The 27058-nt window shown below is 47.4% G+C and overlaps 1 protein-coding gene across 1 annotated transcript in view; it reads left to right on the top strand.

The window, feature by feature from the left end:
• Nucleotides 1-27058, top strand: part of Clpb (caseinolytic mitochondrial matrix peptidase chaperone subunit B) — a 143422-nt gene that overhangs the window by 60094 nt on the left and 56270 nt on the right. Inside the window, 1 exon segment of the mRNA XM_052761133.1 lies at nt 1077-1205. Coding sequence (XP_052617093.1) covers nt 1077-1205 — 129 coding nt within the window.

Below are 27058 nucleotides of genomic sequence, written 5' to 3'. Positions count from 1 at the left end.
TCCTGCCATCCCACCCCCCCCCTTCCCTGGTCCTGCCATCCCACCCCTTTCCCTGGCTCTACCATCCCACCCTCTTCCCTGGCTCTACCATCCCATTCCCCCTTCCCTGGTCCTGCCATCCCACCCCCCCTTCCCTGGCTCTACCACCCCCACCCCCACCTTTTTTATCACCTGGACTCCTCATCCTTTGAATTGCCCAATATTCTAGGAACCTTTTCTTTATGCTCAAACTGAGTTCAACTGTCTCCTGGCTTTGTGTGTCATTCCATTGTACCCCAACATAGGATTTATCTGCAACAACACTGCACATCTGTTTGTTATCTTCAGTCAGCTTAGGTCAGGGACTGTAATGATTCATTTCTTGTCCCCAGAATGAATCGTAGATGTCAGTCAACATTCATGAAACAAACCAGACTTGTTTTACCTCTTCTTGCCCAGCCCAGGTGACCAGGCACACAGTGTAGGTACAACAGTGTTTAGAAGTACATGGATAAATTAAAATACTGAAAAGTCAGGCACTCGAGCAGCTGAAACAAAATGATTAGCCTGAGGTACATAGAGAAGCATTACTCCAAAAAAAACATGAAAAATCAAAAGACAGATGAAGCTGGACATCGTGGCTCATACCTGGAATCCCAGCACGTGGGAGAGAGAGTCAGGGGTAGCCTGGCAAGTTGAAGGCCAGCCAGGGCTACATAGTGACACTGTCTAAAAAACCAAAGAGAGCATGTGTGGTGGCACAGGCCTTTAATCCCAGCACTCGGGAAGCAGAAGCAGTTGGGTCTCTGAGTTCAAGGCCAGCCTGGTCTACATAGTGATACCCTGTCTCAGGGAAAAAAAAAAAAAGCCAAAGAGAGCCAAAGGTGATGGTACACACTTTAGTCCCAGCACTGAGAGGTAAAGGCGGGCAGAGCTCTGCTAGTTCTGGGCTAGCCTGCTCTTCATAGTGAGACCCTGTCAACACACACACATACACACAAAGGGAGATGGAGGTAGGGAAAGGAGAGAGAAAAAAAAGGAGCATGCATAGACTAATTTGTTGTTAACGGGGGTTTTGTTTTCTTTTGGTCCCCCAGTCCTAGTCACTCGAGAGGATGACTTCAACAACCGGCTCAACAACCGTGCTAGCTTCAAGGGCTGCACAGCCCTGCACTATGCTGTCCTGGCTGACGACTACCGCATCGTCAAGGAGCTTCTGGATGGAGGTGAGAGCTGTGGGTTGTGGTTGGCAGGGGAGAATAATCCACACTTCTAGCATCCTGTTACTCTCCTTGAGCTAAGGGAGTGGTCATGTTTCCCAAGAATAATAGTGTCAATGTCAGATTTGCCCTCTGGTGGTTGGTGTATGTTCTTGGGTGAGTGTGTGTGTGTGTTGTGGGGCGGGGGATCCTCCACCCTGTCTGTGATAAGCTGTGAGGGGGTTTTTCTGGGGGGGTGGGGGGTGTTATTTGGCTTACAAGTTACAGTCCATCATTGAAGGAAGCCAGAACTCAAGGCAGGAACCTGGAGACAGAACTGAACCAGAGGCCACAGAGGAGGGTTGTGTACTGGTTTTTCCCCCCGGCTTGCTCAAGCTGTGAGGTTTTTATAAAACATTTTTTTTTTTTGGTTTTTCGAGACAGGGTTTCTCTGTGTAGCTTTGCGCCTTTCCTGGAACTCACTTGGTAGCCCAGGCTGGCCTCGAACTCACAGAGATCCGCCTGGCTCTGCCTCCCGAGTGCTGGGATTAAAGGCGTGCGCCACCACCGTCCGGCAAACATTTTTTTTTTAATTATGTGGAGGAGGTATGTGCACCTGAGTGCAGGTATCCTCAGAGGTGAGAGGCATTGGATCTTCCTGGAGCTGGAGTTACAGAAGCAACATGGGTACTAGGAATTGAACTTGGGTCTGCTGGAAGAACAGAAAGTTCTCTTAATTGCTGAGCTGTCTCTTCAGCCACAGTGTGAGAGTTTCTTCATTAATAACTCTTGCCAAAAGTATCCTCTCTTTCTCCTGTGACCTCCAGAGCAGGACCAGGGGATCAAGGGAAGTTGTGTGAAGCCCTCCCAACCCGTCACAAAGTTGTTCTCCTGGATCTCGGCCCTACTGCAATCTCACTTAGGCCTCTTTATTACTCTGAGCCTGGTGTCCTGTTCACATTCATTCTTGTACTCAGATGGCTGGGACAGAGAGATTTTAAGTTGGAGGGCAACCTGGACTTCATAGTGAATTCCAGGCCAACCTGAGCTACATAACTGAGATCCTATCTCCAAAACTAGCAGCAATAACAAAGCAGAGAGCTTCTCACTTGACTTGCCCCCTGAGAGTGAAAGTGGAGACCATATTGACTTAAGTATCCCTAGTACCAGCGTTCCTGGTACATAGTGAGTGTTCTAAACTATCCACTGAACAATGGATGTCCTCCCTTTCAAGAGTGTCAGTTTCATTACAGAGATAGAGTGCACCAGACTCCAGCTGGGCTGGTCCTATCTCAGTTTGGTACAGAGTTCACTGCCAGACACCTTTAGACAGCCATTCCCTTCTTAGTTCCCCTTATCCCCATCCAGCTTCTGGAAGAGTGGCGGCAGCATGTGGGGGACCCAGATCCCTACCTGAGATAATGGTGAAAGAACACCTATTCACTCATTCCCTGCTGCTTCGTGAAGGCCAGAGACCCATTCTTGGGGCTGGAACCTCGGGTCCTCCATGTCAGGATTCATTCGCCATGGGAACAAAGAACTAGACAGTTCCTTTGAGGCCCTCTGGGTCACTCAAATTTGTCTTCCTCCCTCACAGAAGATATCTCTCCAAGACTGGTCGGCATTCCCTTGAGTGGATTTTATCAGGGGCTGAGGGATCCTACTCCTTCCTCGGGTAGTCAATTCCATTTTGCTTCTCAATGACGGGTGGGAACACCTTTTAATGAGCTCTGATCGCTTTGTATCTTCTACCGACCGTCTACTGTTGGCGACCTAACCACTTTTTCCACACTCAGCCTTCACAGGAAGTTCGTTCTGTTCCAGAGCCTTTGCCTTCCAGGTCCGGGATCCCAATTATCTTCCAGCCCATGTCATGTCCTTGGATTTGGAACACATCGCAGGAACCCAGTCTTACCACCTCCTGTCAGCCATAGGCACACTGGTTTCGTAACCGGACCTTACTTGTACCCTCAACTTTGAAGGGGCCAGCCCCAAAACATGCCTTGGTCTATAACTGTAACTGTAACTGGCAAAACTGCTCTGCAGTGTGGCGACTGTGCCTGGGGTGACTGAGTAAAGACTACTCCCCGCAGAGGCTGCTCTGACTCTGTCCTTTGGAAAGCCCTCTGGTGAGACACTTGGAGCTAGGCATCAGAGCGTGCACTGTGGGGCTTCTCTCTTCCATGCCTTAAAATCAATAGGCCCAGTCATTGTTTCTGGTTCATATCCCTGCTTCCCCCAGCCACCAAACAGTCAGAGTTCACTCTACAAGGAGCTTTCCACGCTCCTCTTCCAGATCGAACACCTTCAAAATGAGGAGGCGAGGGCCTTTTATGAGGCTCCCTCCACCCTTACCCCCCAGGCCAAGGCTAGCCCTTTGAGCTATTCCAGGGACATGCTTTCCTGCCCGGTGACTTGGAACGGATGCCCTGAGCCCCCACCTTTGCGTTTCTCCCACCTGCCTTTTTAGGAGTCATCCGTTTATACCCCTGCCCCAGTTCCCCAGCCTCGAGGGCCAAAACCATTAGCCCGCTTGTTTCTCCCTTCTAGACCTGAACACGTTGCTGTCACTCAGGGCCTGCAGGCCTGCCAACTTCTGACCCCTCTCCCCTTCTTGACCTCCCTTAGTCTGCCAGTGTGTGTGAGCAGCCAACCAAGAGGCAGGATCCTGCTCTCTTGTCCTCGGGGCTGTTGTCTGTGACATTTCCAAAGTCTTTGACCTCTGCTGACCTTTTCCAAAGGGTCTGCCTTCCTGCCCATCAGCTTTATCAGAGTGCTCGGCCACCAGCTTTGCTGTAGCGCTGTAGCAACACAGAGGGAGGTTCTCTGCAAGACCCAAGGCAGGCCTAGGCACAAAGACTGTCTGCTCACAAGGGCTGCAGGGATTTGGGTTCCTGGATCTGCACTTAGGGGTAGAGGGAGCAGCCGCTCTTGCTCTCTGAGCTGTGAAGAGGCTCAGGCAACATCAAGCTGAGGATGTGGACACCCTCCAGCCTGTAGGAGGCAGCATGGAGTAGTAGACGAGATACAACAGGCTTAAGACTCAGCCAATCTGGGTTGGGATCCACTTTCCAGTAACCGGCAGGTTATCCTAACTCTGCCAGCCTTGGTTGTTTTATGTCAGCGGACACTGCCTTCATAGGAGTATGTGGAGATTAATACTAGGCGTCAGAGCTGCTAGCAGACACATGGTAGACGCTCTGTGACAAGTAGTTACCTTTTTTTTTTTTTTTTCATTTTTGTTGGGGTATACTCATTGTATATAATAGTGGATTTCAAGTCTCGTGTCTTTGATCATAGTTCCTCCCATGCCCTTCTCTCTCCCTCCCTTCTGCTGTCCTAATAGTTGCTCCATTCCCTCAGTCTCACTTCTACTTTCATGATGTATATGTAAATGTTTTTATGTGCCTGTGTAAATGCTCAGATCCACACTGAAAGACACATGTTTTCTATTGTCTGTAGCAGTTATTGTTATGACTTAGGTACAGAATCCCACTCTGTATGTGGGCAGTTGTAACTCCATCTCTGCCTTCAACATCCCCACGCTGCCTAGAGGACTGTTATATTTCCTCACTTGTCACCCAGATACTCAGACACCTCCCTCTCTTGGGAAGTCTTTCCTACTTGTCCTCCTATTGGGGCACTTCCTCCTGTGAGCTTGTACAGTGTTGTCCCAGAGCTTACCACAGACTGCTCAGGATCATTTTTCTGCTTCAAGAGACCCCATAACTGTGAAAAGGTGCATGCTGTGGAGACAGACTGAGCTTTAAAACATGTCTCTGTTACATCATATGTTACTGTCTCTGAGATCATGAACCTCAGGACATCTTAAGGATCAGGCAGTGTCTCTGACCCTGAGACTCTCATGCTGACAGATGTGTAAACAAGGCCATGGCAATGGGGCGGGTGCTCTGGCAGGGGACTGAACAAGGGGCTCCGTGGAAGTGAAAGAGAAATGCCTTCTTGACTGAGCAGGTGGTGGAATAAGTTACAGGAAGACTCCTGGGTTGTAGGTGATCCCCCTTTCCAGGAAGAGTAATGGGAAGAGAGTTCTCTGGTAGGGATTCAAATTAACTGGTGTCCATCTTCTGTTACTATGGTACAAGAAGTATACTGACGGTGTATATGTTCCATCCTTGATGCTGCTGCCTCTGTTTGCTTAGAACAGGAAGGCTCTGCTTCCATACTTGACTTTGCAAGTACATGAAAAGATGGAGGTGGACACCATGACTGGAAAGAGAAGTCACAGAGAGGTGGCTGCAGTTGCCTGTCTCAGTACACCCAGGGCTGTTAAGCTGCATTAACACTTTCCTCTCAGAAATGTGCTCGCATGGCCAGCTCTGTCTGCCTAGAGCATACCTCTAATCATGGTGGATTTTTGACTCAGTTTTTTCAGAGAAGTAAGCCCTAAAGCCCTGAGACGTCATTGTGTACAAGGAGCTCACTTTTCTTGGAGGCATCTAAATGGTACAAGGTAAATGCCACTCTTGGGAGAGGTGATAACATCATCTTTCACCAGCCTGACACTCAGCTGCTCTTCCTGCCCGCCTCTAGCACCCATCAGTGTTTCCAGCGCTGCCCCTCTACTCCTGCAGTTCCCTCTGCCCTGTGTGTCCCACTGAGGCGTCCTCAGGCTGCTGGCCTTCTTTCTACCAGCCAATCACCAGTCCTCAGGCTACCTTCCTGCTGCCATCTTCCCTGCCCTAGGACTAGGGAACAGCATCACTTACTAAACTAAGGTAGAGTGTATACCAAGAGAGTATCTAGCCTTTCATCTCCACCTCTTTAGCTACACGCTGACGTACTGCTGAGTACATTTTTGGATGTACTAACAGATCTCAAAAGTCCTGCATGGCTTCCTGACCCGCCCACTCTCAGTGCTGCCTCCCATCTGAGCCACCTCTTTCTCTGTCTCTTCTTCCCACTGCTTCTTCCTGTTTCATCATTGGTGCTCCTTACCTCAGAAATGCTTAGCCCCTCTGAAACCTAATCCATCCTCCCCGGGGCTTCCCTCAGTCCTCCCTTCCCACTCTGAAGGTTCCTCTTTGACCCCTTCTCTGAGTGCCTGGCTGACTTGTCGGTGTTAACCTGCCAGCATCCACTGAGTCCCTAAGTTCCTGCAGCCCGCCTGAGGCAAAGGGCTGTTGTAGTGCTGCCATCCTCCCTGTAGCAGCCTGTCGTCAGCCCATCATCAGGACCAAAACTCAGTGTCCCGTTTCTTGTTCCACTTCACTGTCTGTCCATCTGTCTACACCAGCAGATGTTGCACCGGCAGCTTTCTTTGCCTGGGGCTGTCTGCTCTCTGTTGAAACTTCACACCCAGCAGTGCAGAGAAGGATCAGAAGTTCTGATTCTGCCAGCCGCAAATTCTCCTTTGTGCAAACCCTTTCTCATTCTCCAAAAATAGAGCAGCTACCAAAGCTGATCTCAAGGACCTCTCCCAGCCCTGGCGTTCTGGGTAGTCTCTGGGCAAGTCCCTTCTATCATTTATCATTCGTTTGCTGTAGTAATCAAACTTTTTATTGCTGTGACAAAATACCCAGTATAAATATTAAAGAGAGAGAGTCACTTTGCTCACAGTTTCAGAGGTTTTAGACCATGGTGGGGAAGGTGTGGCAAAGCAGCATGTAGGAAGGACAGAAGACAGGAGAGGGAGGGAGACTATGCTGGTGGCCTTTCTCCCCCGACCTTTTGTTCCTTCCAGGCCCCAATATACATGATGGTATTACCCACATTGAGAATAGGTCTTCCCCCCTGAGCTAATCCTGTCTGGACACTTGCTCACAGGCACATCTCTGGATACATTAGCAGTTTACTAGGGGTTTCTTGGCCTAGTCAAGGTGATAGTGAAAATTAGCATCACATTTGCTGAGCGCCTTGCCTGTCACAGGCCCCAACCTAGGCACCATGCCAATAAATATGATCTAGACCTGAGTGTTGCCTTTAAGGAACTCACAGTTTACTAGAAAACCAGACATTTAACAATGACTCTGAGATAGTGGAGATCTAGACAATGTGCTGTGGGATCACAGAGATCTTAAGCTGCATGTTGTGGAAGAGCTGTCATCCTAGCACTTAGGACATAGAGGCAGGGGGATCCAGAGTTTGAGGCCAGCTAGTTAAAGGGGTGGCCTGGAGGCCTGAGACAATAGAATCATAAGTGTGAGACCATCAGGACTACATATTGAGTTCAAAGACAGTCTAGGCTGTACAATGAGACCCTGTCATAAAACAGAACTTTCTAGGTCTCCAATAAGACAAGGAAAGCCTGGTGTAAGAGATGGTATTTACTCCAAGTCTGAAAGGATGAATGTACGGCCCCCAGGTTGGCAAGGGTGGTGACTAGAGGGGGCATGTGTAAAAATATGGAAGACGAAGCAGAATCTACTCTTCATAGAATCCAGGTAGTTTAGAAGAGCTAGGACCCAGGTGTCAGAGGGCAAGAATGGAAAGCAAGAGCTGCTTGAGGAGGGTTTGTGCTAGGAAGTCGAGCTTTTCCTCCAGTGGCAAACCATGACAATTGAGAGAAGAAACATGGCAGGTTTTGTGGAGGGTTTTTGTTTGGTTGGTTGGTTTTTGAGACATGATCTTAATGTGTTCCAGGCTGGCCTGAACTTTCTGTGTAGCAGAGGATGACTTAGAACTTCTGGTCCTCTTGCAAGTTTCCAAAATGTTTAACTGCTTTTGAAATAGGGGAATCAACTGTGGAATTCTCACAGCAGTGGGAATGAATGAACCTGGTTCTGCCAACACGTGTGGGTCACATGTCTTAACTGTGTGCCCATGCTTAGAGTTCACAGCAGACAAAACAAGTCAGTGGTGTAAGCAGTCAGGATGGTGGCTAATCTCGAGGACAGTGGAGTGACTGGAAGAGGACAGGCAGGGACTTCCAGGGCAGGGCCCCTAGCTTGAAACTGCACTGAACTGCACTCTTCTATTCTTTTGCTCTTTTCTCTGTGAGTCCTGCACTACCTTGAACTCCTCCACATATATGACCCTAAATCTCACCTCATGAGGAAGTGCCAAGCTGCCCCCGCTGCACTTCATGAGTAAAATCACTTTCTCATTCTAGACCAAGGCAGCTTCTTAGCCTTTTTTTCACTCCTCAGATCTGTAGCTCTGTAAGTCTCCCCCCCACCCCCCTCATGAACTCCCAAGCTGCTCTCCTCTCATAGTTCACAAAGAAGATGGACTGTGGTCAGAAGGGAACTTCCTCCCTGCTGCTGCCTGCCATCGTTTCCACCTGCCTGCCTACACGGTGCTCTTTGAGAATGATACCTTCCCTCCAATAATGAAAATGTTTCCTAAGACCAGCCCTTCAGGGGCGCTGGTTCTTCTCTCCTCCTACTTTCTCAAGAACTCTGCTCCCCCATTCATGCCTTCCTCTCCTGCATTACTTCTTTCTCCTTCCCGAGATTCTCATTTTCATTAGTGTGAAAATGTGCCTTCATCTCATGCATTTTAAAAAGGAAAAAAAAAAAAAAAAAGGCCCCATAGCTACCTCTAAAGCTCACCTTACTTCTTGCATGTTGTGATGACTAAAGTTCTCAAAGAAGTGATTGCCACCCATCGTCTGCCTCCTCAGCTTCTCTTGTGTCCTGAATCTCAGCTGTTAACCTCAGTGTTAAACATGGCTTACATGGTACCATCATCACCTTGATTTTCAGAACCAAAACCTAAGTCATGCTTGAACTCTTTTCTCTTCCACTCCATGAACAGCACTTTGATAAGTCCTGTCGATTATCCCTGGCCCCATCATCTCTCTTGGACCACCCTGAGAAGACTGTTCTCACTGTTTACTCCTGTCCCTCTCAAGCCTCCCTCCAAATTACAGCCTAAGGGATTTTCCTTAAATATGTCATGCCCCAGCCGGGCAGTGGTGGCACAGGCCTTTAATCCCAGCACTCAGAAGGCAGAGGCAGGTGGGTGTCTGATTCGAAGAGAAACCTTGTCTGGAATAACAAAACAAAAACAAAAACTCCAAACAAACAACAACAACAACAAAAAGTTTCCTACTTAAGAAAAACCTTTGACCCCAGCATTGAAGCAACAATAAAGGCACCTTACCAGAACCTTAAAAGCCCCTTTCTCACCCAGACCTCTGCAGCCTCAGGTCACTACTGTGTCAGTCTTCTGCAGAAACACTAGCCCTTGTTGTCTCTCAGACAGATTGTGGCCCTTCCCAATTTCTCCAAAGGATGGCCACCTCATCATTCAGGCCTTACCTCAAATGTCCCTTCTCAGGGACCCTCCCAAGCTATCCTAGTAAAAGTTGCTCCAATGCCACTTTATCCTGTTACCCTACTCTGCCCTCCTCATGGCACTTAATTTGGCACCTGCAGATCTGTTCGTGTTGTTCTTATCTGTCTCTTTCCTGCCAGCACATGGAGTCCTGCGGCCACAGAACCCTATCTCTTAGACAGACAGTCACAGTGAGCATAGGTCAGGCGGTGACTCGTAGTCACTGACGAGGAACCTCATGGCCCCAGTCAAGGGCTAGCAGGGCAAGCTGGTAGGTTTGAACAGGAAGACGGAAGTGACCATTCTCTTGGGATGGCTAAGGTTGCACATTGCCCATGGGTAGTGCAGCTGAAAAACCCCAAGGGCCCCACTGGTGTAAGCCCAAGAAAAGGAGCTAAGCACGGGACTCAGGAAGGAGGAGTGCATCTAAATAGAGCACCTCACACCATCTGCAAAAGATTTTCTCTGTGTTAATCTGTTTACCACAAACCACTATCTTCTACACTAGATTTTAGCCAAAATTTTGCTGAGAAACAATAATACTTTCTTAAGTGCAATCAGAATGAACTATTAGAAAAAGGATGTTTTCAAAAGAAATGCCAACTACATGCCCGTATTTATTTGTTTCCATAGACATATAGAATGATTCTGAAAATCACTATGAAAGTGTCTTGTAGAGGACAGGTAGTGAGGTTCACTGACTGATACTAGTTCATGAACCCCACGTTAAGCATCACTGCTGTACTGGTCCTCTGGGCAGAGAAGGGAGACAGATGAGCAGAAGATGAGATAGCCTCTGCCCTCAAGTAGTCGGTTCAGGACACACATAATCATGCTGCACGGCCGACAGGTCAGAGGCTGCAGGCATCGGGAACTGTGATCCGCCCCAGCTCTGCTACTGTCTCATCCTTGGAATCACAGCACCTTGCTGGCATCACTTTTTCATCTATAAAATGAAGAGATCATATTGATAACAAAAAAGTTTCTTTTTGCTTGGCACAGATACAAAACCTTTGTGCTAACAGTTGTCTAGGGGAAGTAGTGGGGAGAGATTGCTAATGGGCATAAGGTTTGCATGAAAATATTCTAAAGTAGATTATGATGATGGTTATATGGTACTGTCTGTATGCTAAAAAGCATTAAATTGTATACTTTAGATGGGCAAACTTTATGGCATGTAAATTATATTTCAGTAAAGCTGTTAAAAAGAAAAAAATTCTCCATGCCATTCCAAACTGAACAGTACTGGCTTGGATGGGTGACTGGTTGCCTGGAAGCAAGTCAGAAAGCCAAGAGAACTGGAATCAGCTCCTCAGCTAGCGTGGAGATGAGATGACCCATCAGTGATCCAAGTCAGGTCCTTTTCAAGAGTGCTGTTGAGAGACTGGAGAGACAGCGGCTCACCACCCAAGAGCCCTTGCTGCTCTTGCAGAAGACCTGAGTTCGTCCCCACCCCCAGTTTGGGCTGCTCATAACTACCTATAACTCCAGCTCCAGGGTATCCAACAACCTCTTCTGGCTTCCACAGTCACCTATACACATGTGACACAGACACACATAAATAAAAAATTTTTTTAAAGAATGCTGTTAAAAATTTAACTGTAAACATTCTCTCATTCTTAATGGCATTTTGAAAGATTTCATCTTATTATCTTAAAAAATATTTATTGCGTACCCCATCCCTTGCAAAGCTTAAAGTCTGTCAGAGTAGAAACATTAGACAAATAATTACTAAGTTATTAACTAATAATGTAAGTACTATTACAGAAGAGTAGAAGGTACTATGAGAGGATAATGGAAACCTAATCTAGTCCAGGGGGCTGAGGGAAGTCTTCTGAGCAAATCCATGTGTGCTGAGATCTAAAATATAGAGACTAGCCTGTCATCTAGCTTGAGACAGCCCTGTGGAGTAGAGATGGCCATTAGTCACCCTTAGGGACCAGCAATCATGTATCCAGGGACACTGGAAAGTAGGGATATTCGATGGCAGTGGTTCTCAACCTTTCTAATGCTGTGGCCCTTTGATATAGTTCCTCATGTTGTGGTGACCCACAACCATAAAATTATTTCATTGCTTCTTCATAACTGTGATTTTGTTACTGATATGAATTATAATGTAAATATCTGATATTCAGGATATCTGATATGTGACCACAAAGGGGGTCATAACCCACAAAGTTGAGAACCACTGTTCTATGGTATTATCATTGCAGTCCACATCTTGGATCAGATGTAATGTAGGACTGCCATGACCCTGAGTCCTGCCCTCAGCACTGAACCAGCTCAGAATGAAGCTTCCCTTATTCATCCCCAGGATGAGGTATTTCTGTACCCCAGGGCCTGTGGAATCAGTGAGTGGCTGAGCTGGAGACAAGAGTCTGGTCACCATGCTTTCCAGAACCATCTGCCATCCAGGCACCCGCATTTCATCAAGGCTTTAATGGGCTCCAAGCAGTCCTCAGATGAGCCTGGCTGGCATCCGGCATGAGCTCATCACCGCCAAGAGTAGCAGCTGGAAGCCAGGGCTCCCTTGGGTGAAGGAGAGGTCAGCATTGGCTAGGCAGGTCATTCCATGCCCTCCACCTGCACTGTACCTGGAAACAGCTCCCAAGGCCAGCTGTGCTTTGCCAGCTTATTACATACCCCTCTAGGGTATATATCTTAGACTGGAAGACTTTAGGAAGGGAGGGTATCAAATTGAAGGTCAGAGCCTACAGAATACCAACAATAGGGCAGACTGGAGATGAGCCAGAACCAAGATTCCCTCCCCAAAAGGAGTTTGATTCTAGCATCCCTGTGTTCTTTCCTCTGGACAGAAGCCTGACTGTGTCCTGGGAAAAACCCAGCAAGGATGTTCTCTGTGAGTTTGAGCCACATACTTCTTTCTGAACTGCGTATTGAAAATGAATTCTTTTCATTATAACAGAAGGGAGCTTGCCACTAAGAAGCCCTTCAGGGGCCCCCTTTGAAGTAATGGATCCCTGTGTGATAGGAAGTGCTGACTGGGCATTGGGGTCTGGCACATACATCATTCTGAAACTGACCCTATCTGACCTGAGTCCTTCCCTTTAACATAGTAGCATCAGTTTACCCATGCTAAAAGTTAGCCTGTGATACCCAAACCTTCCATTATGATATTTGTGACACTGAATGAGCATTTGCCTTATAATTTACCCAAGTACATGCAAATATAAGTTTTCATATTTACTCAACAAATATTAACTCTTTTTCTGCAACTGATCACCACCATCTCTGCTTTAGGCTTCTCTGTGTGCTCTTCAAGCATCCTGTCTAATTTCTTCACCACCCTTATTCAGAACTAAAATATCTCCTTCCCTCTGAACCATACTCTCAAAAGGCAGAGTATGGATGTGGTTGCTTATGTTCCCAGCATCTCACCTGCTCTTAGCATATGACAATAAATATTTCTTGACTAAATTAATTTATAAATGGGCACAGGCAATACAGGGAATAAGAGAGGAGATGCAGGCCCTCCTCTTGTCTTCCTTCATGATAACTGGGGACAAGGAGGTGGAAGACCTGTACTGGCCTTAAAGCAGGCCTTGAGGATTAGGTGGGACTGCAGGTCCAGGCCTCACAGAGTTCAAGCAGGCAAAGGGGAAAGACAAAGCTACTCCGAGAAGTAGAAACAAAACAAGCCCTGAACCTGCATGCCATGTAGAGATTACAGGAAAATGGCCACCCACTGGGCTCTTAGGGAGACTTGAGTGCAGAAGGAAGGCCTTTGGGATGAAACAACCAGGATAAGTTTGTAGTCAAAATAGTTTGGAAGTGATTGTCATGTGTGTATGTGTTTGACCATAATGATTTTTTTTTTGTTTGTTTGTTTGTTTTTTTGTTTTTCGAGACAGGGTTTCTCTGTGTAGCTTTGCGCCTTTCCTGGATCTCGCGCTGTAGACCAGGCTGGCCTCGAACTCACAGAGATCCGCCTGCCTCTGCCTCCCGAGTGCTGGGATTAAAGGCGTGCGCCACCACCGCCCGGCGACCATAATGATTTTTACTTTTAAAAAGGTACAATATAAAGTTTCCTGCAGCACTTTAGGAAAGGAGGGTATCAAAAGAGGATACATAGTGGGAAAGAGGTGTATGTCCCTGCCACATCTCTGGCCCTCCTCAGGGCAGGCCTGTAACTTTTCTTATGATCTCACCACTGTGGGAGAAAACCACGAGTGTGGTTAGGGAATAAGTCTGAAATGGGTCTCACTAGGGTAAAATCAAGGTGTCTTCAGAGATGCCTTCCTTTTTGGAGACTCTAGCAAAGAACCTGTTCTCTCACCCTGTCCAGTTTATAGAGGCCTTCATTCCATACTTTGGAGCCCATCCATCTCCAAATAACAATGACCCATTGAGTTTCTTTCATATTTCATCACCCTAACATTCATTCTTTTCCCTTCTTCCCCCCTTTATAAAGACCCTGTGGTTATGGTGGGCCAACCTGGATAACATAAGGTATCTCAGCCAACCCAGAAGCAACATTAATTGTGTCTGCAGCCTTTGTGCCCGTTCTTGTCTCCATGACATATTTTCAGGCTCGCAGGACTTGGGAACATCTTTGTGGGCATACTCAAGAACACTCTCAGAGATATTTTATGTATGCTTTGTTTTCATTCTTATTTTTGAAGAGTTAATATTTGCACATAGCACAAATTTCAAAAGTTTTCAGTGATGAAATTCTTAGCTCCCACCCCAGCTCCAACCCAAGTATTATCCAGTCTCTGTGTTGTATTTCTTCTTTTTCCTCCTTGTATTTAATCAGCACAGACACTTTTATTCCCAAGCAAATACCCTTGTTCATCAGACTTTCCCCCAGAACCTGGCATTCCTGAGCTTCTTGCCAGAACCAGTCTTTATGTAGCACTTCAAGACAGATGTTTTCCATATTTTCTAACCCCAGCATCACCCACAGTGACCAGTTGACACGTGACCTTCTGTGGTATGCACAACCCCTTCCCCCATATATCTATATATTGTCAGAGTGTACTCACAGATACATACTGTTTGAATGCCTGTAATTCATTACTGTCCTTAATTATATTAAATTGTCTGATTTTCCAGGGTAGCGTTCCTTCCTTCCTTCCTTCCTTCCTTCCTTCCTTCCTTCCTTCCTTCCTCCCTCCCTCCCTCCCTCCCTCCCTCCATCCCTCTCTCTCTCTCTCCCTTCCCCCCTCTCTCTTTCTTTGTTGTTGTTTGGTTTGTTTTGGGGGTGGGGAGACAGGGTCTCTCTACAGATCCCTGGCTGTCCTGGAACTTGCAATATAGACCAGGCTGCCCTTGAATTAAGATCCTCCTGCCTCTGCCTCCCGAGTGCTGAGATTAAAAGTGTGTACCACCGTCTTTGTTTTTATTCTTTGAGCATTAGCAGGACAGTTCAGGCTCATCTTGTGCCCACCTTATTTCTACCTTGACTGGGATTTTTAGTGAGCAGTTGTCTTAGAGACTAAAATCTAGTCCTGAGCTTCTTTTCTTCCTCCTCCTTTTTGCAGTTTTTGTGGTTTTACTTAAACAAGAAATAAAACCTGCCTGCGAGCCATCTCTTCCTTCGCTGCCCAGCCTGGTGGTGTTGGGATCGGTGACTCTAATGGCAGCTGTTCGGCTCTTTCTACTGTGGCTCTGCAGTTCTAGGAGGAGACGCAGTAATGTCAGCGCAGTCAAGATCTGTTGCTTCCAGCTCCTTGACCTCATGGACCTAGTTACCTTTCTATTGCCTCAACAAAACACCACGACCAAGGCATCTTATAAGAGAAAATGTTCAACTTGGGGCTCCTGGTTGCAGAAGGTTAGAATCCATGACCATCATGGTAGGGAGCCTGCAGCAGATACACAGGCTTGGTGCCAGAGCAGTAGCTGAGAGCGCACATCTCTGTGTGCAGCACAGGACAGTGAGGTCGCTGGGAAGGGCTTGGCTTTTTTGAAACCTCAGGGCTCATCCCCAGTGACACATCTAACTAGTGCCAGATGACTTTCTTTGTCTTTTTTTTTTTTTTTTTTTTTTAATATTCTTGGACTTCACCAGAGGTCAGAGTGCAGCCATGACTCCACATAGGAAATGGCAGCTACTTTAGACAGCAAGGAGGAAGAAGGCTTGGGTACACTTCTTGTACTTTCTGTTAATGGCCAACATTTCCAGGTTTCTATTAGGGGATTGGGGAGGATGTATGAGTGTGTGTACATGTGTAGAGGCCAAAGGTGGACATTAGGTGTTTTCTACAATCATTTGCCACCTTACTGTTTGAAACAGGATCTCTTGTTGAACCTGGAGCTCACTGATTGCCTAGACTGAGTGGCCAGCAAGCTTAAGGGATCTCCTTGTTCCTGTCCCCCAGCCCTGGGGTTACAAATGTGCCACTGTGTCCTGCTTTTACGTGGGGGCTGGGGATCCAAACTTAGGTCCTCTTGCTTACCTGGAAGGTACTTTACAGACTGAGCCATCTCCTCAGCCCCAATTATTTACATTTTAGACACAAGTGCATACATGTCTACCATGAATATGAATGTTCACCTGTGCATATGTACAGTGTGGAAATCCTAGGAACAGTAGTGACTCCTGCTTCAGTTGATTCCTGCAGAGGTGTGTTCTTCACACATTTCGTTACATGCCTCTCCTCTGTTCTGAGAACACTGGCTGTTAGCTCAGTCATACAGTACAACACAGAGTCTCCAGGTTCCTCTGCCCATCCTGCTGTAGAAAGCCAGGTTGCTAAAAGAGCTTAGATCAGGGCCACTTGCAGTTCTCACCCCTACTCCAGGATGGCTTATCATCAAATCCTGAGCTCAAAAGCTGTTTGAGTTCATGTTCTCCCTTTGGTGTGTCTGTTATTCATCTGAAATGTAATGGGTTGATTTCGCAGTTTGCTTTCAGTTGTAGGGTTTTTCCTCCCTACCTAACCTGTTGGCATAAGTTTGCCTTTTAAATATATAGAGCATTAGCTTGTTTCTAAAAGTTAAAGTTATAAAAGGGAGGCTGGGGATGTAGCTTAATTGGTAGAGTTCTTATCCAGCTTGCATAAGACTAAATCCCCAGCACAATAACCTGGGTATGGTGGTACAAGCCTGTAATCCCAGTACTCAGGAGGGGGAGTAAGAAGGGGGAGTGTGTGTGTGTGTGTGTGTGTGTGTGTGTGTGTGTGTGTGTGTGTGTGCAGGTGCACATGTGGGGGTTATGTGTATGCATGCATGTGGAAGCAAGAGGACTACTTTGGGTATTGATTCCTCTGGGACACCATCCAGCTCCTTTAAAAGAGGATATCTTAAGGACATGAAGCCCACAAATTAGACTAGACTGGCTGACCAGCAAGTCCCCAAGACCCTCCTATCTCCCTCCATACCCACCTGCACCTCCATCACTAGGATCACAAGCACATGCTCCTGCACCCAGCATTTTTACATGGGTCCGAGGGATCAAACCCAGGTCTCCGTTCTTACAAGACAACTGCTTTACCGATGATGCCATTTCCCCAGCCCTAATACTCATGTTTTCTTACTTTGCCTTACTTCCTGCATAGGAGAAACACTATATGTACTCTTTTAGTTTGCTTTTTTTACTTAATCATGCTTCTCAGGAAACATTTTATATAGATCAGCTGTCTCCCATTTTATGGCTGCACAGTATTCCATTCCTGGCCTATGCATGTACATGATTTTCAGTATTCTGTAATCATAAACAGTGCAACTATATATGACCTGTTTGCTGTATATTTTGATATTACTGGCTGTGTGTCTGTCATAAAGTCCTATAAGCAGTAGTCTTAATTAGGAGGACATGTGCACAGGTCTTTTGGTTACGTACTAGATGTTTCTCCTCCACAGAACTTGTACAGCTTCACACTCCCACTTATCTTACACAAGAGTGTCTATACCCCTCCAGCCCCTCAAAGACTGGATTGTCAAGCTTTGGGACTTTTGTCATAGTAGAAGGGAACTAGTATTTCTTACTTAGTTACTTCGTTTGGTTCTCTTATTACAAATGTATTGGAACATCATTTCATATATTTAAGAACCATTTCGGCCAGGTGGTGCTGGCACACACCTTTAATCCCAACACTCTGGAGGCAGAGGCAGGCAGATTTTTGTGAGTTCTAGGTCAGCCTGTTCTACAAAGTGAGTTCCAGGACAGCCAGAGTTACACAGAGAAACCCTGTCTCCAAAAAAAAGGGAATCATTTTGATTTTCTTTTGTGAATTTTTTTCTGTAGGACTTTTGGTCTTTACTTTTCCTCTTTGTTATTTTGGTTTCGGTTTTGTTTTTTGAGTCTTGCCATGCTGTCCCAGTTGGCCTGGTACTCACTTTGAAGCCCAGATTAGTTTCAGACTCATAGCAATCCACCTGCTTCAGCCTTCTGAGTGCTGGGATCATAGATACATACAATACCCAGCTCTCTTGTTTTTTGTTTGTTTGTTTGAAGATTTATTTTTATTTGTCTGGGTGAGCTTGTGCCATGTGTGTGCAGCTGCCCAGGGAAGCTAGAAGAAAGTATCATTTTTTGTTTGTTTGTTTTTGTGTTTGTTTTTTTTCGAGACAGGGTTTCTCTGTGTAGTTTTGGTGCCTGTCCTGGCTCTCACCCTGTAGACCAGGCTGGCCTCGAACTCACAGAGATCAGCCTGGCTCTGCCTCCCAAATACTAGGATTAAAAGCATGTGCCACGACCACCCGGCGCCGGAGGTATCATTTTTTTGGGGGGGGGAGGGGGGGGTTTCGAGACAATGTTTCTCTGTGTAGCTTTGCGCCTTTCCTGGAACTCACTTGGTAGCCCAGGCTGGCCTCGAACTCATAGAGCTCCGCCTGGCTCTGCCTCCCGAGTGCTGGGATTAAAGGCGTGCGCCACCACCGCCTGGCTGGAGGTATCATTTTTAATTTGACCTTTACTTGGTGCCACAAATCTGGTTCATCCTGCAGCCTCAGCTCTAGGACAGACTTGGTAAAGTCCTCAGAACTCATTAGGGAAAAGCACTGTTGAGTAATAATCCAGCCCAGGCAAGGAGTTCATCAGAGTGGTCCTGTGCCTATTCTCCACCCTCTCCTCACTCCTCCTCCCCCACCACCCTCCTGATAACTGCTAGGTGTAGAGGAGGGAGCATAAACTGGGAGAGTTGTTGGCAGTAGCCTCTGTGTTGGGAAAATGCAGCAGTTTTATGAGGAAGGTGAGTAATCCCTTCAGCTTTGATGGGAGGCTGAGAAGCACCAGATAAATGGTTCCTTTGCCCAGACCCGTAGCCTATGACATTTGATACCATATTAAAGACACCTCTTCCACACTTGTGACTCTTCACACTGGTAAGTACAGTTAAGAAGATCCCACTGGGATGTTCCTGCACTTATTTGCACAGTCAACTATGAATAAGTCTTCCTGAAGTGCAGAACAGAAGTCTGTGAATGCGGCTTATTCTAGAATCTAGAGGCTCATTCCTTGCTTTTATGTTTTGTTTTGAGACGATGTGTTGATGTCTAGCTTGGACTGGTTCAGATTTATAACAGTCCTCCTACCTCAGTCTTTCCAGTGCTGAGATGACGGGCATGAGCCACCACAACTGCTGATACTTTTTTAAGAAGTCTGGACTGAGCTTTGGGGAACAGACTTGTGAGGGGAAGCCTTCTCTCCACTGCTGTGGACATCAGCTGGGATTGATCAACAGACGCTTAAACATCTGGTCAGCTCAGCCCTTTGGGGTGAGCAGTGTTTTATAGACAACCCATCAAGATTGATTGGCCTTCTAACTGAATTAGCCAGATGTGTGGGCATTGTGTGCCCTTTCCTCAGCCTCCTCCAATGTTGTTAGAGGAAAGCAGGCATGCGATTAGCATGTTTGAAGATGCTGTGGTTTTAGTGCGTAAACAAAAGAGGCCTCCTCCCGCAGACTGTGCCTCTGCCCCAAACACCAGCAGAATAATTACAACTGCTGAATTTAGCCTAGACCTAAGCTTGGCTTCCTCAGGCTCAGCTGCTATTTACAAGATGGGGAGGGGAGTCAAGGCTGACAAAGCCTAGGGGCCCAGGCTCTTATATAGTCTGCTCCAAGCTCTGCTTTATCCAGAGCATGCTGACACCTTTGAGGGCAGTGTGCTGGGTTGGGGGGAGGAGGAGAAATAGGGCTAGTCTGAAACCCATAACTTTACAAAACTTTCAACAAAAAATATGAGCTGAGCTTCTGGCCCCCAGTGCCATCACATGCTACTCAAAGCATTATGTGCATGTGCAAAGAGAGCTGGGGTCTGAGGCAGGAGACTTGCCTTTTGCTTGGCTGGCTCTGCATGTGCCATGTGTTTGGGTGCTCATTCCTTTGGTAATTCACCTCCTCTGCTGACCACACTGGCCTGCATATTTTCCTTAGAACAAACAAGGCATTTTCATGTTGCCAGTAGCTCTGCTGATGGTAATATTCTGTAAACAACTCACATGCAGTGTGTCCAAACCTACCCTCCTCACACTGTCTTCCACACTGCATTGGTCAATGGTGAATGACATTGTCACCATCTACCAGCTTCAACAGGAAAGCATTATAAGTGAGTCTGTTGCCTTGTGCCTCAGTGTTTAACAAGCCCTGTCTGTCTGAGGATTTCCTCTCAGGTCCATCTTTCCTGTGTCCGCACTCACACTTAGTTCAGGCTTTACAGTGCCTGCAGCACTATAGCAGCCTCATTGTTGCCCTACCTTCCTTTAGGATCTCCTTCAACCCAGCCTCTGCCCTGCAAAATTGTTTGCTCCCCTGATCTGAAACCTCCAGCAATTTCCAGTGACCAAGGTCAACCCAGATGCCTCACCCTGCATCCTTGTTCTCTGCAATCCACATGAGTCTTCTGCCACTCTCTCAAAGATGCAGGGGTGATGGTTTGCTTTGAGACTGGGACCAGTCCCTGCTGGGCCCACAGGACAATGTCTGGGAACTAGACAGGAGCTGTCTTCAAGGACCTGCTAAGTCACTCGTGCCCTAGCAGTCTTCCCTTCTCCAAGCCTCCTCATTCACTTTTCCCTGTGAGAAGCCTTTTCCTACTTCTCCAGCTATACAAGTCTGCTTAACCTTCAGGAGGCCACTCCTTACATCGTCTCTCAGGCATTCCCTGGTGTCTTACATGAGGAGACTCACTTCTTACTCTCTTCCCCCACAGCAGTGTGAGAAAGCTTAAAATGTACAGATTTATTTCAGTTAAAGATTTGAAAAACAGATCCCTCTCTACATCCCCTTCTTGCACCCCTTCTCTTGGCTCCACAGATTCTGCCACCAGTAGCCCTGGCCAGGCTATTAATGAAGCAAGAGCACCCAGTCCCCCTCCTGTCTGCTGTGAAAGTAAGGCCACCAGCTCCCTGCTTACCGCCCAGATGCATGCATATTCATAGGTGGTACTTGCTGCAGGAAGGACTGCTTAGTAATGACAATTAGAGGAAGCCTAACAGTAGCTGTCGTCACTCATTGAAACCTCACTACATGCCAAGGCTTCTATCTCTTCTAATAACTAACCACAAGGTACAGACTCTTATCATCTACATTTCCTGTGTGTGTAAGAAGGGTACCAGACTGTCTGGGAACTTGCACAGGTTCACCCTCATAAATGACAGGATCATTGTATTATATTTTGCTTATCTTCTCATGAGCCAGATTCCACAGTCAACACTACAGGGTAAAGTGGGTCCTGGAATGTTGGTTGGCTGATTGGTTGGTTGAATGGATCAGTGTTCTTCCCATTGAACTTGCCTTCAGGTTTAAGAGGCACTTGGCTGAGTGTCTGTAGCTTATGCCAAGAAGTATGGATTTTGTCTCATCTCCTAATGCCCAGCTGTACACAGACATGTTCCCTCCCACTCAGTAACAAACTGCCTGGAACTCTTTCCTGGCTCATATTTACAAGAGAATGTGATAAATTCCGTATTGATCCCTCCTGTTCCACTGTAAATTTTGCAAAAGATGATTAAATAGAGCAATAGAGTCTGCAGGCATTGTGGCTCAATATGTTGTGGACTGGTGTATCGACCTCCTCCATCCAAAGGCAGCCAGCGCCTAGCCCTGCTGCCCCAGACCAGTAATTAAAATCCTGTGAGACTGGGATTTAAAATCCAATCATATCCCTGAATCAAGCCTTCTAGCCTCCCCATGTGACGAGTGCAATAAGGTAACGGCAGGAGCGTGTTTATGTCTGTGCTGAAGCAGTCCCCATAGGGTGGGTAAGAAATGGAGAGTTGGGTAGCCCTGCTGGCTAAATCACTTCACCCTGACACCACAGCCACTTGTAAGACAAGCTGTAGGTACATAAACAAGTCCCAGCCAAAGACCACAACTCAGGCTGTAAGAGCAAAACATCAAGCACAAACATCCACAAATTCTGTTTCACTGTGTGCTTCTATTCCCACAGACGGTGTGGTGAGTTTCAGTGAGTGATTTGGTCCTGATTAAGCTACTTGGGGAATTTGGCAGTCAAATGTGTGAGAATTTCCACCAGAACTCTTTGACTAACCTGAACTGAAGCTAGACTTCCCTTGTACTGAGTCTTGCTGTCAAGGCTCATGCTACTGTTGGAGATAGGCATGTCCCCTCCTCCCTGCAGGATCAGGAGCTCCCTAGGAGCAGAAACAGCATCTTCTTACTCACTTTGTATCCCTCAGACCTAGCACACTGATAGACGTGTGAAGGACTCTCAGAAAGTATCTTTAAATGAATGAGTGAATATATAGAGAAATTAGCAGTTAATACTGAAAAATAGGGACTGACTGGCAAGATGGCTCAGTAGTTAAGATCATTTGCTGCTCTTGCAGAGGGCCAGGGTTTGAGTTCCAACACCCACATGGTGGTTCACAACCATGTGCAACTCCATTTCCAGAGGATCTGACATACTCTTCAGGCCTTCATAGGTACCAGGCACACAAGTAGTGCACAGACATACGTGCAAACAAAATACCCATTCATATAAAATCTTTAAAAAAAAAAACTATAAATGACATTTCAGTAGTACACTTACCAAGTATCTATCCATTCAGTACATGAGCACTTCTGGTGCTGGAGAACTTGGCTGTACCACATTCTACTTCAAACTTTCTGATGCTTAGCAAGTCAGCCATGGAGTGCATCCAAGGGTCTTATTATTAACCTCCCAGTTCTGCATGATGGCCGGCTTGATCTCCTGAACTTCTTTTTTTTCTCCAGCCCAAACTACCAACCAGTTCCTTGAGCCATTTTTCTCACATGGCTTCTAAACCCTTTTCTACACCAGTTGTATTTCCCAGAACAATCTCTCTACTTTGTCTCTCTTCCAAAACCTATGACTCCTCCTTTATACTTTACCTCTTAGTGTCAATCTTCTGTCGGATGTGTTGGGTACCCTTCCCACCCTAATTACATCTACAGATTTAATAGGTAGCCCAGCCCATGATATCCATAGCAGAAATAAACATGCTGAACAGGACCAAACCCACCTACTGTCACTGGAACTCTTCTGGTCTATCTTTTACCCTATCCTCCTGGGGTCTGATTGTCTCTCAATCGCTGACTGACATCCCATATGTTACTGACATCCAGCTTCTTCATTGTGACCACAGGGTTTTCCTGAGACAACCCATCAAATGTCTCTAAGTGCCTGACTGAGCTCACAGGTAGTCCTGACACAGGAAGAGGCTAGTCTCATGACTAACACGGACCATCAGTTGCCCAACAGTCACCCACCCCTCTTTCTAGAGGCTCACAAAGCACCCTTTACTAGTATGTTTGGTTCTGGAGATGAGGCACTCTGTGGAAAGTATATGGTGAGGTGAGTGCTTTAATGACTCAAAAAAGGAAAGGACTCAAAGGCTGTTCATTTCCCCGAGTTTATTTATTTGCTGTGTGTGTGTGTGCATACATGCACACGTCACAGCATGCATGTGGAGGACAGAGGACAACTTGTGGGAGTTGGTTCTCTCCTTCATCATAGAAGTCCCTGGGCTCCAACTCAGGTCATCAGTCTTGGTGGCAGATACCTTAACCTGCTGAGCCAAGTACTGAGTTTGTCCTCTGCTCCTCCCAGCTGTGGTTTCCCAGCTCCCCAGACTCATGGTGCATGATGGGAGGGGACCGATCCATCTCCTCACTCCTCCATCCAACGTGTTGGTTTCTCTTGTCTGTCCCCCTCCAGTCTGGGTTCTGGTAGAAGATAAGGCCTACTGCTTTCACTGTGTGCCAGTCCTTGGCCTGTCTGTGCTGTGGGACTTGATGGAGTGTCTGAGTGGTAGCTTTCTGTCACCCAAACTCCAGAAGGTAGTGGAGCCCCTCCTGCTGTCCATCAGAGGAAAGGTCTCTGGGTGCTGTCTAGGAAGTTGAGTTACTGTGGCTTACCATTCCCTTTGCCCCAGACCAGGAACCCTGAATGGAAAGAAAGGAAATGCTTTGTCCTACCCTTTCTACAGCGATGTCTGTCCCCAGCCCATGATGGGAAACTTCTTTGTCTTGCTTGGCCCTAGAGCATCTAAGCACATTGGAAGAGAAGGGGACGAGGGAGGGGGAGATGGTCTTGATGTCTTTTTGAGTCATCAGGCCTTTGGTGGCACTTTGAGGTGGGATGGGGAGCAAAGTGAGCTTCTTCATTTAAAAAAAATGTAACATTTCAAACATTTATGAAAGAGAATGAACCCCTGTTTTAAATCTTAGCTTCACTGTTTGCTCTATGACCACGGGCAAATTATTTCAACTCTGAGCCTGTTTTCTCTTCATGTGATGAATTATTCAGGCACAGTATGTAAAGACTGTGTACCCAGCAAGTGTTAGCCTGTGTCCCTGCTCTTACTCTTCTACCAGACCCAGGCAATCTGTAAAGTGGAAGAAAACAATACCTCCCCTGCTTCCTTCACCAAATTGCCAAGGATTAAATCCATGGGTATAGTCAGCAGAAGATACGGCCTGGGATACATGCCTTATCACTGTTCTTGGTTGAGGCACGGCACGTCTGTGAGAGTATCTGTCTAATGTGTGCACATGCTGAGCAGTGGTGAGTAAGTATGTGGAACATGGAAGACACTCCACATAAGGCCTCAGGAGACTCTTGCTCCTTCTGCTGTGTTTCCTTTGTCGCTGTCAATGAGCCTTAGATGTCTGCCTCTGGGAATGCAAGAAGAGTTGGTCAGTGTCTGGCCTCAGGAGTTATGGAGACTAGTTGTGACAGCTGAAGTGTGGCAGGCCATGACCAGAAAAGGGAATGAGGAGAACAAGAACCCAGAGGGGAGATTCCTGGCCACTGTCCTTGAAGAATGTAGGATCTAAGAAGTCACAAGGACAAGGAGCAGGGCTCTGGACTGAAGGAACTACACAGATCTCATGCCAGAATGAGTGTGGTGACAGGGAAGGCACACAGCTTGTCCCACCATCTTTCCGAATGCTTACTTCCCAAAATACTAGTCTACATTGGGTACCTCTAATCATGGAGGGACACTTGTAATGCTCACCAAAACCTCTCACTGCAGATAGGAGAGAGACTGCCAGAATCATGAAAGTCAGGACGAAGGGAGCAGAGGAGCAGAGGTAAATGTGAAGAGGAAGAGTGAATGAGAAAGCTTTTACAGAGATCACTGTAATCTTTTTTCAACCATATTCAAACTTTGTCTCCTCATAAAACCCATAGAGGTAGGCAGGACAGCAGTCGGAACAGTAGAGAAGTACCCGGCCAGCAGGTGGTAATCCTCCCCCGCCTGCTCCCAGCCTGGAAGGGAAGTGCTTCTCCTTTTCTCACGACAGACAGAAAGGCATCTGGGACGAGCAAAGAGTCTAGGGGCTCTCTCTTACAGGAAGGAGGGCATGACCACATACTTGCTGTAGGAAGGCTTTTCCAGCAGACAGAACAACTGTCAAGTTCTCTCGGCCTCAAAAGAGAGCTCCTGAGAAGACAGGTTTTTCTGGCAAATATGAGTAAGCATCTGTTCTGGGCCCTGCGCTGGTGTATAGCAAGGCGGAGACAGTGTATAGTGATAGCCTTTAATGGAATTCTTGCAGGAAGACAGACAGAAGGCTATGGGAGTGTAGAAGGTGGTATGCAGGCTTTGCTGAGTTCTGCTCCAGTCCCAAACAGCCTGTGGGAGGGAGTAAGGAGGCCTTCCTGGAGAAGACAGACTCAGTCTTAAAAGATGGAGTCAGTGGAGCCAGGGGACCACCTATTCCTGATGCAGTAGAGAGAGGTGACAAGTGAACTCTTGGGAGTCAGAAGACTCATACGAGGTTCTTCCCATTTGGAGCCTGGATGATTGTCAAATCACAGGCACATGCTGACCCGAGAAGAGCAGTAGGCTCCCTAGGCACCAGTGAGCCCGGTGTCTCTCACCAACCCCCCTTCCACTCCCTTCACCTACTGGGTGAAGAGATCTCAGCCAGCCACAGCAGCACCAACCAGCACCAGCTCCTTGCCCACCCAACTACCCCTACCCTACTTTCTGGGCCCAATCCTTATTGACAGATCCCCCAGAATCTGAAGGAATTCAAGACAAATGGTTAAGAGGATGGAGTTAATAAAATTTGAAAAATCGAGGCCTGTCACTCCACTAAACTTTTTTCAATACCACTGACAGAAACATATTTCCCCAATGAGTGACCTTCCACAGCTGTAGCGGGCAGGCGCAGCCGCATCCGTGCTGCCAGGAAGCCAGGCTGCTATTTATCAAATATTATAAGCTGGGACAACTAATCTGGAGCAGGAGAGGAAGGAGGGGTCCTGCACCACACTGCCTAGGGTGCTCCAGGTGTTCGCCCCAGCCCCAGACAGCCAGTGGGAGGTGACGGATGGCCTGCGATTAGTGCTCCCACCTCCTTCCAGCCCTCTCACTTGCTCCCAGAGGCCTGGCCCTCTAGGCCAGCTGCTTGGCCTGGAGGGGCCCTGGGTGGGAGGCAAGGGGAGGTCAGGCCAGGGCACGGGCCATCCTGATGCCCCCGGAGAGGGCAACCGGGTGAGGCCCAGCGTGGTTATTTATTGGAGTGTAATGGTTTGTGGCCGTTGGTCGTGAAGGTGAAATCGATCAGTGGTAGAAGTCAGGTTCTATCAATTATTAGAGCAATTAGTCAAGTCAGAGGGAGGGTGTGAGTCTGGGGGAGTAATATTGGATGGACATTATCCAGGTGCCCCCGCCTCAGCCTTCCTAAAGTGGGCAGATGTGCTGCCCTGAGGCTCCAGAACCTTGGAGAACCCGGCTGGTTTCCCCTGGCGAGTAGCCTGCCCTGAGAGTCTTCTGGACTGGAGCCGAGGCCCAGCGCTGCTGTAAGAGAAAGTGTGCTGACTGGCCCAGGTGCAGAGAGGTCCTACTGTCCCCACCCCATGCTTTATGAGAAGTGACACGACTCTTGCTAGAGATTACTCGGTGGCCGATGTTTGTGGCACACATTTTTCATTCTGTAAGCAAATATAGATCACTGACAGCCAGGCTTGTCTGAGGCGGCTGATCTCACCCTCCTCCTTTCTTCCACCGCCGCCTTCTCTCACCTTCTCTCCTCCTCCCCTGTGCCATTCCTCCTCCCTTTCTAGTTCCTCTTCCTCTGGAGAGCTAACCCCACTCCACAGAGCACCTACCTAATGGCAAGACGCCCCTCCTGGTCAGAGAAAGGAGAGGTCTCTCCATTACTCCTTTGAGGCCCCAGGCCCAGCTGTGCCATGGGAATGAGCAGGAGGATGCCTGACACTGGCTCCTG

This window comes from Peromyscus californicus, unplaced genomic scaffold (assembly GCF_007827085.1).
Source record: "Peromyscus californicus insignis strain IS unplaced genomic scaffold, ASM782708v3 Scaffold_4__1_contigs__length_199733344, whole genome shotgun sequence".
Taxonomy (NCBI): Eukaryota; Metazoa; Chordata; class Mammalia; order Rodentia; family Cricetidae; genus Peromyscus; species Peromyscus californicus.
This window is presented reverse-complemented; position numbering and strand designations above follow the sequence as displayed.